The sequence below is a fragment of the Tenrec ecaudatus genome, chromosome 5 (genome assembly GCF_050624435.1).
Source record: "Tenrec ecaudatus isolate mTenEca1 chromosome 5, mTenEca1.hap1, whole genome shotgun sequence".
NCBI classification, from domain to species: Eukaryota; Metazoa; Chordata; class Mammalia; order Afrosoricida; family Tenrecidae; genus Tenrec; species Tenrec ecaudatus.
Genome location: NC_134534.1, coordinates 41160015 through 41175068, shown reverse-complemented (window position 1 = coordinate 41175068; position 15054 = coordinate 41160015). Strand labels below are relative to the sequence as shown.

The 15054-nt window shown below is 45.2% G+C and overlaps 1 protein-coding gene and 2 pseudogenes across 4 annotated transcripts in view; 1 reads left to right on the top strand and 2 right to left on the bottom strand.

Annotated features, from left to right (window-relative positions):
• CPQ (carboxypeptidase Q) overlaps positions 1–15054 on the top strand; it is a 558535-nt gene that overhangs the window by 246002 nt on the left and 297479 nt on the right. For all 4 annotated transcript variants that reach the window (XM_075549461.1, XM_075549458.1, XM_075549459.1 and 1 more), the window contains exon 4: positions 12786–12993. In XM_075549461.1, the coding sequence (XP_075405576.1) occupies positions 12786–12993 (208 nt within the window). The remainder of the gene's footprint in view (positions 1–12785; positions 12994–15054) is intronic.
• Positions 4303–6104, bottom strand: LOC142448484 (SWI/SNF complex subunit SMARCC1-like; annotated as a pseudogene).
• LOC142448483 (SWI/SNF complex subunit SMARCC1 pseudogene) lies at positions 6693–10093 on the bottom strand (annotated as a pseudogene).

Genomic DNA, 15054 nt, shown 5'->3' with positions numbered 1-15054 from the left:
TCCCTTCTGATAAAACTGCTATGTTCCGAAAGGAGGATGCTGAGGCTATGAAGGTCATAAGAGATTGGATCATTTAACAGAGTTAATCATAAGAATTTAAGATATTTCTGAATGAGAAGACAATCGTCTGAATTAGATGATCCTTACCCTGCTGCCATTAAATAGATTTTGGCTCATACTGGTCTAATGTAAGGTTTTCTGACTATAAATCTTTATTGGAGCACACAGCCTCATCTTTCTCTCATAAAGCTGCTGGTGGGTTTGAACCAATGACATTTTGGGTAGTAGCTTCAACCTGAATTTACATATGAGCAATTGATGATGGCCTTTTCCACAGTTGGTCCATGACTTTGTTTTAACTGCTGATATTGTGCTTCTCTTTTGTCTTTTTCCAAAAATGTAGTCACTTTGGTTTCTGTGTATTCTGCCTGGAGAAGTCCATGTGCACAGTCACCGTTTGCGTTCTTGAATAAAGGTATTTGCAACGAGCAGGATGTTGTGTTGGTTTTGCAAAATTCTATCATGCGATCTCTGGCTTTGTTTCTATCACCAAGACCATATTTTCCATCTACTATTCCTTCCCCTTTGTTTCCAACTGTTGCATTCCAATTTCCAATTATTATCAATGTATCTTGATCGCGTGTTTGATCAATTTCAGACTGAAGACATTGGTAGAATTCTCCAGTGTCTACATCACTAGCTTTGGATGTTGGTGTTTTGCATTTAAGAGGTAGAAAAAATAATTAAAATAACAAAGTCTTATGTGTTTGGTGCAGACATTATAACAACTGAAACAATTTTATTCCCCTGAGTGCTTTGACCATCTGCCTTCTTCCTCACACTCTTGTAGAGTTGGTCGGCCTTCTCTGTTTGGAAAAAGGCTGAGTCTCTGACTCTGGGTCTGTAACAGTCTCCCTGCTGTGATGGGCCTGCGAACTTAAGATGTTATACCTGTCCTTTGAGATTTGGTATTGCCAATGACAGTCAATCCAGACTTTGACTTTCCTTTGCCTTCCTTCTGCCATCTTGGTAGAATCATGGAAATCAGTAATGAGATGTAGGCCTATCTCCTTATAGTTCAGCATTTTTTTTTTACCCAAAGGAGTTGAAGATGTTTGTGTTCCCCCTTTGAGAAATGATGATGTGAATAACTCTTTTTCCTTTTGGATTATTAACAATGGTATAAAAGTCTGCGCTGAATTTACTTTTAATTGTTGTTAATTATAGTATAAAAGTCTTAGATAATTTACCTTTATTGTTGTAAAGACAGCAAAAATCTGAGATGAAGTTGCTTTTCAGGTGCTAGATCTGAAACAAACATTTCAAATAAAATCAATTGTAATTTTTCCAAGAGATTTCTCTTTAAACTCATCATTAAATCAAAAGCAGCCTTTGTAATAGACAGAATAAGTGCTTTTTAAAACTTGCCAGAAAATCCGTTAAAAATAAAGCTCATAGAAACAAAGTACTGTCACTCCAAACGCTGATTTATTGAGCATCATTTCCGCCTCTAGATCTTTTATTTTAAGAGACATTTTCATGCTTTATTGTCTTGTGAATCCTTTTTATTTTAATCAATGTATTTTAACTCTCACTAAATATATATAATTAAATATGTATCATATACATATGCGTACATATATTCTCTGCATACATATATACATCAAACTATTTATAGAAAAATGTTATTATCTTTTACTTTCATTTTCACAAACTTTTTGAAGCCCCCTCATATGTATATATGATTATCCTCTTGATGGATTATTTACCAATTCAAGCTACCATTTATCTTAAAGGTTATTTGATCTTTTAAAATTTTGACATACACAGAAACAGGAAGGACCTCTAATAACTGTAGTAACTGTTCTCTCTCTCTCTTTCTCTCTCTCTCTCTCTCTCTCTCTCTCTCTCTCTCTCTCTCTCTCTCTCTCTCTCTATATATATATATATATATATATATATATATATATATATATATCAGAATTGATCAGCATTACAGGACTTTCATGTGCAGTAATCATGTGGTGAGACATTTAAAATGTATTTGTTCAAACACTTACTTTCTATAGATAGAAGAAGAAATTACAGGGTTCTTCCAAGTATGTCACTTTACACAGACCGACCAAAAAAGTTAATAAAATGTAAGTTTCCCATTTTTCAACATTTTCTTTTTTGTACAAAAGCCACATATACTCACCCCCCCACCCCCACCCCCCGACACACACACAGTCAGGTGGCCCTATGGCAGGAATGAAACCAGATTACAGACATGCAAAGCAAAGTCCCCACTTCCCTGAAACGTGATCGTGCTGAGAACTCAGGTTTTCTGTAGCCTCCTTACCAGCAGAGCAGGAAGATTGGATCTTCGAAATTCGAAAGTGATCACATTAAAATCTGAGGTCTCAGGGGACCACAGTACGAACCAGAATTCCAGTTTCCTTCCAGGACCCCGGGGTGAGGGGGGGCGGGGCGAGGATAAGTATTTGGAATGGGTTTCCTTTGGAAAGACAGGCAGGAAGTAGGAAGGACCCTAGCCATTTCCAGAGGAACCGGTGTCTGCAAGAGGCAAATGTGTTGGAAGTAAACCCCCAGTAGGGACCGGCTCATGTCCATCCCAGAAGTCCGGAACAAATATGGACAGAACACGGGCTCCTCAGCTCCAGTGCGCTGCTCTGATGGTTGCTGGGTCCACCTGCTTCGAGACCACACCTGAGGGTCTGAAAGACAAATCTCAATTGTGATTTTTAGTTTTCTTGCCTTCTGATTTTAAGAGAAAAGTTCGTATGTGTTTAGAAACTCCTCCCTATACCTGCTGGCACATAAAGCTTTATAGAATATATAGAAAAGGGTCCCCCAAAGGTGTTCCACCTTGAATTCTAGGTGATGGCACTGCCGCTTGAGACTGTGAAGTCACTAGGCCAGGTGCTTTGAAAGCCCAGCTCTACCCCAAATACCCTGTCTCCACCCACGGGAGAAGGCAGGGGAGAGAAGGAGGAGGACTAGAGGAGAAAAACAAGAACTTTCCACGGGGCTAGAAATGGGCTCAAATTAAGGCAGTTTGTGGCTCTTCCTCTGGAATGGCCTTCCCTCTCAGTCCGAGCACCCCAAGTCCCACAGCATGATGCTCTGCCGGCCAAGCAAGCTCCCTAGTTCTCTGGTATCCCCTTGGCGCCCTGCAATAGAAGGGAATGTAAGAGTTCAGAAAGGGAAGGAACGTACAAGAAACTGTTGGTCCTGCCCCACTTCTGTAACCCCAGCCCAAACATAAAGCCCCGCTTCACTTGTGGAGACTCGCTCTCCTAACCAGGTTCCGTAAGCTCAAAGGTTTAGCATTATCTACTTTATTCCACCCCACTTTCCCTTTTATAGGGTTTCTTAAAGAGGGAAAAACAATGCACACTAAGCAGTGAGTAACAGGCCAGACTCATGGGTGGCCATTGCACTGAACCCCCTAAACCTTCCTGGCTAGCCTAAGGGATGAAGGCAGAACTTCCCAAATCCCAATCCTCAAAGCTCCCACTGCCCTCAGAGAGGGGGTGGGTGGGGGAGGGAATATATATATATAATCTCCCACCTCCCAATTCCAACCAAGCATCTGCACAGAAAACAAACCAGACCCAGCAGGCCTGGGAAGCCCCTGTCACACGCTAGTTAAAGTAGCATGTTCTGCTAGGCAGGATGGAGACCCTCACAAGGGAACTGAAACAGTGGGGTCCCTCTTCCCTATCTCTTGTCATTCTGGGGTGTCTAGGTGTGGCAAGTATCTCAGGAGACCCCACCCTCACCTCAGCACTGTTCTTAGCCCAGATAAGCAGAAATAAGGTCACCAATAATGCCTTTAATGTTTGTCTCCTGCGGCCACCCCCTGCCTACCCATCACCAATTTTTTTTTTTGGTTCCCCTTAACTTAGGATGCTGTCTTTAAAATAATAATAACAGGCAGGGGGAGAAAATAATTTTTAAAGGCATCATTAATAGAAGTAAAAAAACCAAAAAGGAAACCCGGCAGATGAGCAAAAATCATAAAGACAAAGCATATTACTGATGGCAGGACCCAGAGATTTTGACTGGCAGCCCTCCCTCTCATCCCACCAGGAGAGGGGAACCGCCAGTTCCTTAGATGACTGGGGCCCATTGTCACCACAGGCTCTCATTAAAAGCTGACTGGGGACCCTGGCCCAAGGGATGTAGAGCACAAAGGGGCACAGGGAAGGAGGAATGGGGAGACACAGGAGTTGTGCTTGGGGCTGTGAGCAGAACATTCCTGAAGAAACCCAAGAGCCCCGAGGAGCTCAAGTCTTGTCACCTTGACTCCAGCCGGTGGTGTGAGCATGAGACCCCCTCTTCCAGGTGAGGGCACCGCTGAGTCTGGCAGGATGAAATAGAAGGTGGAGGTTCCTCCTTCTGGGATGTGGCTGTGGCGGAGGGGCTTGCTCTGCAGGGTACCCATGGTCCTAAGATATTCCCCGGCATTTGGGGGCACACCAGGAGTTGCGGGGCCACCTCCGAGGGGTGGATGTTGACTGTGAAGGTAGGACTCCTACGTCCTGACGTGGCTTGCCCAAGCATCAGGGAACCTCGGCTGGTATCTGACCAGGTGGGGGGCTGATGATGTGGTGGCATCTGGTGTGACCAGAGGGTATGGAGAGGGCTGCGGATGCAACCATCATGCCAGGATGCCCTGTCGCTCCAAGTGGGGCCGGGCTGGGTCCTGCTGAACGCTGGCATGCCGGAGGGAGGGTTCTGCCCAGGCTGCTGGGGCTGCCCCCTTTGGTGCTGGGCTCCTGAGTCAGCAGGTTTCAGCGTGCCATGCGGAAGTTCTGGTGCTCAGTGAGCAAGCACTCCCTCGTCGTTCGAGAGCCGCTTTCTCTCGGTCCATGATCGTTTCCAGCTCGTCCCTAGGCGGAGGTTTGATCACTAGATTCTTCATTTGTGTCTCCAGCCCGAGGGCCACCAGGGACTTGCTCTTTCCCTCTTCCCTGGCAGCCAGCTGCTTGGCTTTGGTGACAGCGGAGGCCAGAGCAGCTGCCGCTGCTGTCGCTGCATTTCCTTCAGAAATGCCATCAGGGAGTCCCGGCATCGCCCGCTCTCTCTTTACACGAATCCGGGAGCTCCTTGTTCTCCTCAGCCCCCCTTTCTTCCAGTGCAATATCCACATGGACGTCATGATCTTGTTCCTTTGCACTATTCTTTTTTTTTTTTCTCTTTCCATTTTCTCCCTCGTGCCCTTTGTCACCGTCATGCGTGTCATTCCCACCTTGGCTGTCTTCTCGGCCTGTGGATGGTCAGCCTCGGTTTCCCTTTGTTTCCCTTCAGCTCCTCCGGGCTTCTCTGGCTCGCCGGGCGCCGGGCCGGCGGCACACGCATTCTCAGAAGATCGTGCGGCTTCTTGCACTTTTTTGACAAGTGATCTTCAACCGGTTCTATGGTCCCTCCTCTGGGACACGAGCACACGCCTCCAAAGCTGCTTTTTCGGCAGCAGATACCACTGTGGGTCCAGCAGACGCCAGGAAGGCAGGAGCGCTCATGACCGGGTTTCCCAGCTGACTGAAGGGCACCGGCCAGAGGCCCGTGGGAAGTATTCTGAGTTCTCAAGGTATGAGCCCTCCAGGGGAAGCCTCCACACGTGGGGGATGGACTCATCCTGAGTACTACAGCCAAGGCGTTCAGCCACTTTGTTCCCATCACCCTGTCCATCGGCAAGGCCTCCAAGAGCAGAGGGGTTTCCTGTTCCGCCCACTCTCCCCGAGCTAGCTCATCCTTCCTAAGACATATAGTAAATGTCAGGGTGACGTTTCTTAAAGGAAATCTCAGTGCGAAGACCACAGTTTGGGAAATCACTTGGTTTGTCCTTGTTCTTCTTCCTCTTTCTGACTTCTGCACTTCCCATAAAGACTAACTTGGTCCTTTATCCCTCTCTTTTTCTGAAACTCTGGTTGGAGGAGGGGAAGGGGAAGGCGAATGTGTCTGCTTTCCAGCGGTAGCTGCTGCTTTTCTGTCTCTTCTCTTGGCACTTCAGACTGGCTCTTCATTCTTTGTTGAAATTTGCCACTGAAACTCACAGGCTTCCTCTGCTTGTCCACCTCATAATCCTCCTCATTCATCCATTCATTGAAAACATCAGGGTCTCGATTCCATTTTGCATGAAGCTTCCATGGCTTTTCCGGAATTGGTGGGTCTTCAACTTCAGCAAAAACAGCACTGTTGTGGACCCAATGTGTAAAGGTCAGGTTCACTAGAGAAACAAATCCAGGGCCACTCATAGATGTGTAAGAAAGAGCTTTAGATCAAGAAGTCATTATATATCAAGACACCCAGCCCAGTCCAACTCAGGTCCATAAATCTGATACTAGTCCATAAGACCCTCTTCAGATGCACACACCCACATGCAATGATACAGAATATAGGAATATCACAGGCCGGTGGGTACAAAGTGTTGTGGATCCAATGGCGGTAGATACATCTCCAGGGCTCTGGCAGCAACCAGGGTTAGCCAGTAGGAAAGTAAAGGCAGAGAGAGTTGGAGAGGTTCTCAGGACCATCCTATGAGAATACCATTCCCACAAGGAGTCACCATCAGGCTGTGACCGGATTGATAGGTTAAACTTCACCCCTATGCTTTTATATATCTCCAAGTGGACATGAGATTATGTAACTACCCCACTAAGTCTCATGCTGTCTGGATTAAGCCCTCAATGCACTTGCACCCAATGTATCGGCACCTGCTTATCCTTTCTCATCACTGGTCTTGTCATCTCATGAGGAAGGGTATCGACATATGTTGTGAGAAGCTTTTCACTTCTCATCAGAGTATGTTCCCTGATGTCGTCGGATGGGATCTGTCAATTTATTAGTCAACTTCAGATTGATGTCCGGAATGAGGTAGATAGATGCTGTGCTTGGTGAGACAATTGTTCTGAACTGATGCCTTTTCAATGTTCATAAACATTTCAACATTCCGGTCCATTCAGGATGGGTTCTGTAGGTCAAACCTCCGCCATCCCTGTTCGTTTTTATACTTGTAAGCAGCCCCAAGATGTGGCATAAGTTTCCCCCAGCTTTGAAATCCATGAAGCATTTTGCAGGGAGCTTGGTGAAGGCTGGCTTGGTGGCATGCTTCCCGAAGACACCTCCCTGGAACTGGAGAAGCTGCCCAGCCAGTGTTTGGTTGGAAGGAGCATCCGCTTGAACATAGTGCTTCCCCAGGCACACCCGCACCTTGTGCAGATGGGACCCTGGCTCAGGGCTCTCCCCAAAGTTGCTGACCAGACCCTGTCCTTCCACTGATAAACGACCAGGCTCGCAGCTGCTGCTGTGCCACTCCCACCTGTGCTGTCTGCCACTGTGGCCATGGTAGCAGACCTTCCTGCTCCCGGCCTGGCTCCCCTAGGTTTTCCTAGTGCTTTTCTTTCGCACCCAAGCCCAGGTGTGATGCTGCCACCACTGCCTCGCAACCAACCTGCCTTTTCTATTTATATTTTAAGGAGCCCTGATAGCTTCAGCGAATGGCTGCTAACCCAAAGATTGGTAGGTCGAACATACCTGTTGCCCTGTGGGAGGAAGGTGAGGGGTCTGCTTTTGTAAAGATGGACAGTTTGGGGAACTGTCTGGGATGAATTTCCTCTGTTCTATAGGGTGGATATGAATTGGAATCAACACGGATGACATTATATTATTTTTAATATAATTATTAGTTATAATTATTTCTTATTTATATTTTTTGTGTCCTACCTTGCAGGCATAGAGAATAATCAACTTTGTTTTTAAACATTTCACGACTAAGATCTATAAAAGCATGATTTTGAATGATAAAGATAAAAGAGTTTTACCTGTAATGAGAAATCTGGAACCATAAGATTCCTGTTTTTAATTTTTATAATAGAAGTTTTATTAGGATATGATTAACATACTGTAACTCCCCTCCCTCATATGTTTACTTCCTTGGTTTTTAGCATTTTATGATTTCACAGAATTCTAAAATCATAATTACCACCTGATTTTCAAACATTTGATCATTCCCAAAGAAACACTTTTGCCAGTCAGCAGTCATTTCCTGTTTCTCCCTTCCCCAACAACTCCCCAAACAAACAAACAAACAAACTCCCTGCCCTGAAGTCAGTGCTGATTCATGGCCAGCCTGTGGGACAGGTAGAACTGCCCTGTGGGTGGCCCAGACTGGAACCCTTATAGGAGTAGGCCAGTGGAAAGCAACTACCCTGGGGAGCTACTAATCTCCTTTCCCTACATATGGATTTGCTTATTCAGGACATTTCAAGCAAATTGAATCTTACAATATGTGACATTTTCCAGACTTGAATCTTTCATTTAACATAGAGTTTTTAGGGTTCATTCATGTTATAATATGTATCAATACATCATTCCCTTATTGCTGAAAATGATTCTGTTTTATAAATAACCCACATTTTGTTTATCCATTCTTCAGTTAATGGACATTGACAATTGTTTCAGTCTTTTGATTATTAGAAATCATTCTGCAGTTACCAATTGTATGCGAGCTTTCTGTTTTAATGTCCCTTGGGTATATTTATGCCTGAGTGGACCTGCGAGGTCATATCATCGTTTATGTTGAACGTTGTAAGGAATTGCAGATGCTTTTGTTCAAACTACCTGCGCCATTTTACCTGTCAACTAACAGTGTCTAAGAGCTCCAGTTGGTCAACATTCTAGCCAATACTTGTGTGGAAGTCTTTTTCCCTGAAAAAACCTTCTCTGCTCCTTGATTGTGTCAGGGAAGGTTTAGAGAGAGAGAACCATCACCTTCAAAGATGAGTAGCCTAGATGGAGGATATGTGAAGGAATAATAGCTTCATCCTTTGAGCTTCTTACCTAATAAAGGGTTCCAGGATTTTGTAGCAATACTTTCTTGACCACCAACGCAGTGACCGTGTGCCCGGAGCACAGTGTCGATGACTGTTGTCTGGTAAGCGAGTTTTGAAATTGCGAACGGTGAGTCCTCCAACCATGTGTTTCTTTTTCAAGATGGCTTTGGCTGTTCTTAGGCCCCTTTGATTTTTCCATTCAATTGCTTCAAAAAAGACAGCCGGGCCCTTGATAAGCATTGAATTGAACCTGGAAATTCAGATTATGAGATCATTGCCATCGTTACAATATTGTTTTCAAGTCCACGAGTAGAGGGTGTCTTTCCCCTTAGCTCGCACTTCCTGAAGCTCTCTTAACAATTATCTTGCCGTGTCCAGTGTGCGTGTCTTGCAGTCCTCTTGTGAAGTTTATTCCTATGTTAATCTGTTCATTGTTACTATAAGTGGAATTGCTCTCTTCATGTCCTGTGGACATTTGTTTCATTGCCGCTGTGTGGAAAATTAATTTTCCTATGTTGGTCTGGTATTCTGTCACCTTGCCATATTCTAACTGAAAGAGTTCGTGAAAGATTGGGATTGACCTACAAAGCTTTGTATTTGGACTCTTTGGTGGCTCCCTTTGAAATGCACTCTCTACTGATGTCAGAAAGCAGTTGGGGTGGGGGGCACCTCTGCATAAAGCAGGATGGTGGTGGTTATGCTGATTGTCCACTGTAGGACAACTGACTTCACTTCCAGGGAAGGCGGCTAACTCCCAGTCAACTATGGAGTCTTCACGTTGCTCCTTTCTGCTAAACAAGGATGACGGGCCACCACTGCCGGTCACGTTTATCTGCAAAACAAATCCAAAAGTTTTTATATCTTTATTCAGAACTATCGTTGTGAGTAGCTTTCCAGAATCATCTGCCTCAGTGGGGCTCTGGATGTGTATCTTGTTCAGTGCCCTCAATAGCCTGTGACGTGCTAGTGCAAGTTAGTCCAGAACCATCGAGCCTTGCTTAAGAGTGTCATGCTGACCTCTTCTTGAGCAAGAAGAGTCTGAGAAAAAGGAAAGTTTGTCGCTCCCAGACATCATGTGCGATAATACATACAAATATGTAGTTGTATGGTTCATGGTGCTTTTTAGTCATTAATCAGTCTACTACCCAATGGGAAAAATTCATACAAAAAAGAATAATCATGGCCAATGGTGACTGAGTCTTATTATGTGGCAAACCTGATCTTAAATCCTTTACACTTACTGTCTCTTTCATTCTCCTCAGCAATTTTATAAGGTCAATACTAATATTATTCTTTATTTCCTTGCTGAGGAAGCGAAGCAGAGAGGTAATATGAGTGTCCTAGTGGTACACAAGTAGAGAATGGTGGAGGCACAATTTCACCTGGATTATGTCTCCAGAGTCTACCCTGGACCAGAGATTCTAGTGAATTAGATATATTCACAATCAAGGATTGAGATTCCAGGTCCCTGGAGTCCAAGTTCTGGTTTTAGACGTCATCCATCTCTCTGTAAATGAAGAAGGGGATTTTCAACTGATATCTAAGGCATGTCCATTTAAACAGGCTCAAATTATATCAAGTACCCTAAGTACTAAGGTATTATGAATTTGAGATTAGACCAGCAGTTCTCAACCTGTGGGTCATGACCCTTTTGGGGGGGTCAAATGACCCTTTCACAGGCATCTACTGATTCATAGCAGTAGCAAAATTACAGTTATGAAGTAGCAATGAAAATAATTTTATGATTGGGGGATCACAACATGAACTATATCAAAGGGTTGCCACATTAGGAAGGTTGAGAACCACTGGATTGATTAGACAGTCTCTCTGCAAGGATAGTTTAATATTACAAATTACTTATTGCACTCCAAATACTTACATATTACAATATGAAAATTTCATCAAATGCTTACTATCTGCTGGGATGAGTGTATTAATTAATTGAATCAACAAACTCCAAGAAATGGACATTCCTATGATCATTATAGATGAAGCCACTGAAGCAGGTCTGTGAGTGACTTGCCCCAGGTCAGATAACCGAGAATGACAAAGCCATCTGCCCCTGTGTTAGTCTGGGTGCTTTAGAGAAACAAATTCACAACAACTCATGTAAAAGAGATAGTTTTATATAAAGGGTAAGTGTGCATCAAGGAAACATTCCAACCCAGTGCTGCCCAAGCCCACAAGTCCAGCATTAACCCATTAACCCCTATGTCCAACACCAATCCACAAAGTCCTCCTCCATCTCACAAAACAGAGGCAATGATGCCAACTGCAGGAGGAAAGCCGAGTCAGTGAATGTGTACGCATCTGGCAGGGGTCTCCACATGACTGCTTCAGCACCCAGCTGCATCAGGATAGGTCCATGTGGCTTCTCCTTGGGGGTGTCTTGCAGGAAATCAGCCTCGCAAGCTGAAGCAGGGAACTGCTAAGGCAGCTGCACCCTGGTATGACCATCACAAAACAAGAGACCCGAGAACTAGACAGGCGAGGCTCACCAAGCCATTTATCCCTCTACCCTTCAATTAACCCCACATGTGTTTATCGGCCAGGTTGGCACAATAAACTAACTACCTCGGCCCCCGAGTTCGTGTTTGTATCCACGTTGCCCTATAGTTTCTTTGCGTTCACAATCAGCTGGAACATGGCCATAGCAATGTAGTGATCTCAAGAAGGTGATGATGGAAAAGACTGGGTGAGCGTGTGTGTGGAGGCTGGAGTCACGCCTGTGGGGGAGAAGCATCAATCTATCTTTTGCACACGGAGAGAGATGTCCGGTGGCGAGAGGGTGAGAAAGGCTGCTATATCGTAGGTGACAACTTGAAACAAACACGGAAATTTGAAAAGGAATATTAATCAGCAAAAGGGAGGCTGTGAGCCTGGTGCACGCTCTGCAGGGACTGGGGTCCACGGAGTCTTGGAGCTCTACCGCAGGGATGCAGAGATAGTTTGAAAGCAGTTTTACAACATTGCTTTAAGAAGCGGGGCTAGCGGCTCCAGAGGCTGAATCAACGGTAGATTCATGTAAGCACCAACTATTATACACATGTTTCTACTCGTTGAAGAAACATCTGGAAAAGAGCAAGGGCATTTTGACCAGACAAGAGGACAGCTCTCTTCTAGGACAAATTATAGTTTTTGTTGACTTGTGATGGTAAAAACACAGCCTGGCTAGTTTCCGGCACTTCATTCTTTGGTGTTCTATGGGTTTCCTGCACAGCGTTCTACAGAAATACAGGGTTAGGTGTTCAAGACCCTTGTGCTTTGGTGGGCAGAAGGTGGGCCCCTTGTAGGCCAGTGCCTCTGGAGCTGGATGTGTCTGGGTCAGTCTTCCTCCTGACGTGCAGGCCTGTGGTCTGCAGCCTTGATGGACCCCACAGCTCCTTTTATCTCCTCTTACCGATATGTTTAATCGTGGGTCACCAGGGCACTGTTATGTTCTTCAGAGTCCAAGGCATTTTGCAACTGTCTAAGATCATCTAAATCAGTGGTTCTCAACCTTCCTAAAGCCACGGCCCTTTTGTACACTTCCTCATCTTGTGGTGACCCCCCCAACTGTAAAGTTATTTCCGTTGCTACTTCATAACTGTAATTTTGCTACTGTTATGAATCAGGCAACCTCTGTGAAAGCGTCGTTTGACCCCCAAGGAGGTCGCAACCCACAAGTTGAGAATCACTGATTTAAATGATTAAAATAACCCCCATGTGCTGTATTCAATGATATTTTTATAAATTGCACTTTCTAAATTATGTTTACTACAAGGCGAAACATTACATTCACATCAAAAGCAAACAAGCCAGGGCTGCCCACCTTGTTGTTTTTATTTTTGAACCCTCCTTTCTGACCCACCACATGCAAATGGAGACCTGCTAGAGTCCAGTGTCGATACAAGGAGATTTCGGAAGATCCTTTGGTCCATTTGACCTTGGGCTTCTTTTCTCAAGTCCTCACACAGGAACCCAGAAATACCAGGATGGAGTGCCCAAGATCCCCACGGCCTGCCTGACAGTGGAAGATGCAGAGATGATGTCCAGGATGGCTTCTCGTGGAGCCAGAATCGTCATCCAGCTGCGGATGGGGGCCAAGAACTACCCGGATGCCGACTCCTTCAACACCGTAGCAGAGATCCGTGGGAGCAAGTACCCGGAGCAGGTGGGTGAAGTGGGCTGGCTGGGAAGAGGCTTTTCTGGTCCCGTTTCAGTTGTCAGAGAAATGGCCTCCTCTATTTCCCCTCCTAATTTTGTCATTTCCTTTTCCTCTCTCCCGATTGTTGTTTTGTTTGTTTGTTTGTTTGTTTGTTTTGCAAGGTAGCTGAAAGTGATCCGCTGAAACACAAATCTTGACAGGCTGTTCCTCAGCTTTCAGGCTGCCCTCCCCAAGTCCCTGTAAGATAAAGAGGGTGATCGAATCCGTGCTGGGGTGAATGGTCAGTGCTTGGTAGAACACAGAGGAGGAGAAAGGAGGACAGGTTGGGAGGCAGCGTTAGTTCAAGGGAACTATAGGGTCCTGTGTATAAGGAAGAGGAAAGGAGGATCCAGCATGGGGGGAAGGAAGTGTGTATGGAAAGTCCGTGCCAACGGAGAATGGTTCTTTTGGAGACGATGCCAGAGATCAAATTTCCTAAACGCTGGCCAGCTTTCCAAATGTCATTCAGCTTTATTTTTAATCACCCATACACCCACTCCTCCCTTGTCAGCATGTTAGGTTCCAAAGACCAGGGCATTATGCAAAAACGGGCGTTGTGCCAAGAGGGAGGGTGATCATATCAGACCACAAAGCAGGGAACATTAACTATCAATTTACATCCTCGGTCACATCACATCATTCCAGAACTGGCAACCCACTGAGCATCCGGCCCAGCCAAGTAGAAAGGTAGACTTGACCATCACAGCCAGTGTTACTCTCACCCCCCCCCCCCCCCGGTGTTGGTAACTACCAAATGTAAAACATGAATGCACCAGTCACATCGCTGATTGCAAAGTGCCGTGGGGTGAGATGGGCGGTAAGCGAGGAGTAGTGGTAGGGCTGGCAGTGGTGTGACTTTGATTTGATAGTTTACATTAACTTCCAGATCTTGGCACAGCCTTGGTAGCTCATTCCATATTATTCTAAGAAGTAGTGCTAAAAATAAAGATGAGCAAATTAGTTGCAAGGCAGTTACTTCTAAGAAAGAAGATGTGTTGAAATTACCACTATTCTGCGTGCAGCTGGAATCTGCTGGGGAGCCTGGAAGCTTGGCAGAGGGGAGGAAGGTGGGTTAGCCTTCTGGCTGAGGCTGCTATCGCGCATACGTAACAGTGGTTAGCACAGCCCCAGACCATCTCATTATAACTGCTACTACAACCATGTAGGAAGAGCCACAGGTGAGGCAACCCTCTGCTTGGGCCCAGGAGCCCTACATCAAGGTGTGGTGAATATTAGCTCCATAAACGTGTATGTGTGATTGACGTTGTATGAACATATTTCCAAGCCCCGTTTCAGAGAAAAATCGACCAGGGTCATAGGTGATTCAGGATTGATGTAATTGATTTCACTGAATTGTTATAATGAATTGACAAATATGGGATTACCTGAATCTGTACAATAGTAAAAGAAGCAAAACCCAAATTTATCATAGCTAGATTTGGCCAAACTAATCAGAAACTTAAAACAAAATATCTACATACAAAACTTTATTCATGACAGAAGAGGGCTAAAAAATACACACAACCAACCCAATTTCTGTTGCGTTGATTCTAATCCATGAAACCCTGTGTGTTACAGAATACAGCGCCTCCCTAGGGATTCTCGGCTGTAATCTCTACAGAGCAGATTGCCAACCACCCCACCCCCATTGTCCCCCCTCCCCCAAAGTCATTGTGTGGGTTCCAACCACCCACCTTTAGGTTAGCAGCCAATCGCAAACCTCTTGGGCCACTGAGGCTCTGCATCACAGACATAAATCATACCCTCCCCCTAACTTGTCCACAAGGTCACATGTTGGCTTCTCCGAGCCAACACTCCCCTCTCTTTCTAGTCCGACCTCATCAGAATCTGTGCTCTGCCATGTTTTAAGCGTGGGGTGTAACATTCAACAGACCTTGAACCCAGCAAGAAGTGTATTTCATCAGGGAGAAAGCAGACCTCAGGAGCTCTGACCTCAGGCCTCCAAAGTTCTTTCTCACAGACGAGTTTGCCCCTGGGAAACCAACTAGGAGGCCCGTCCATTACAGA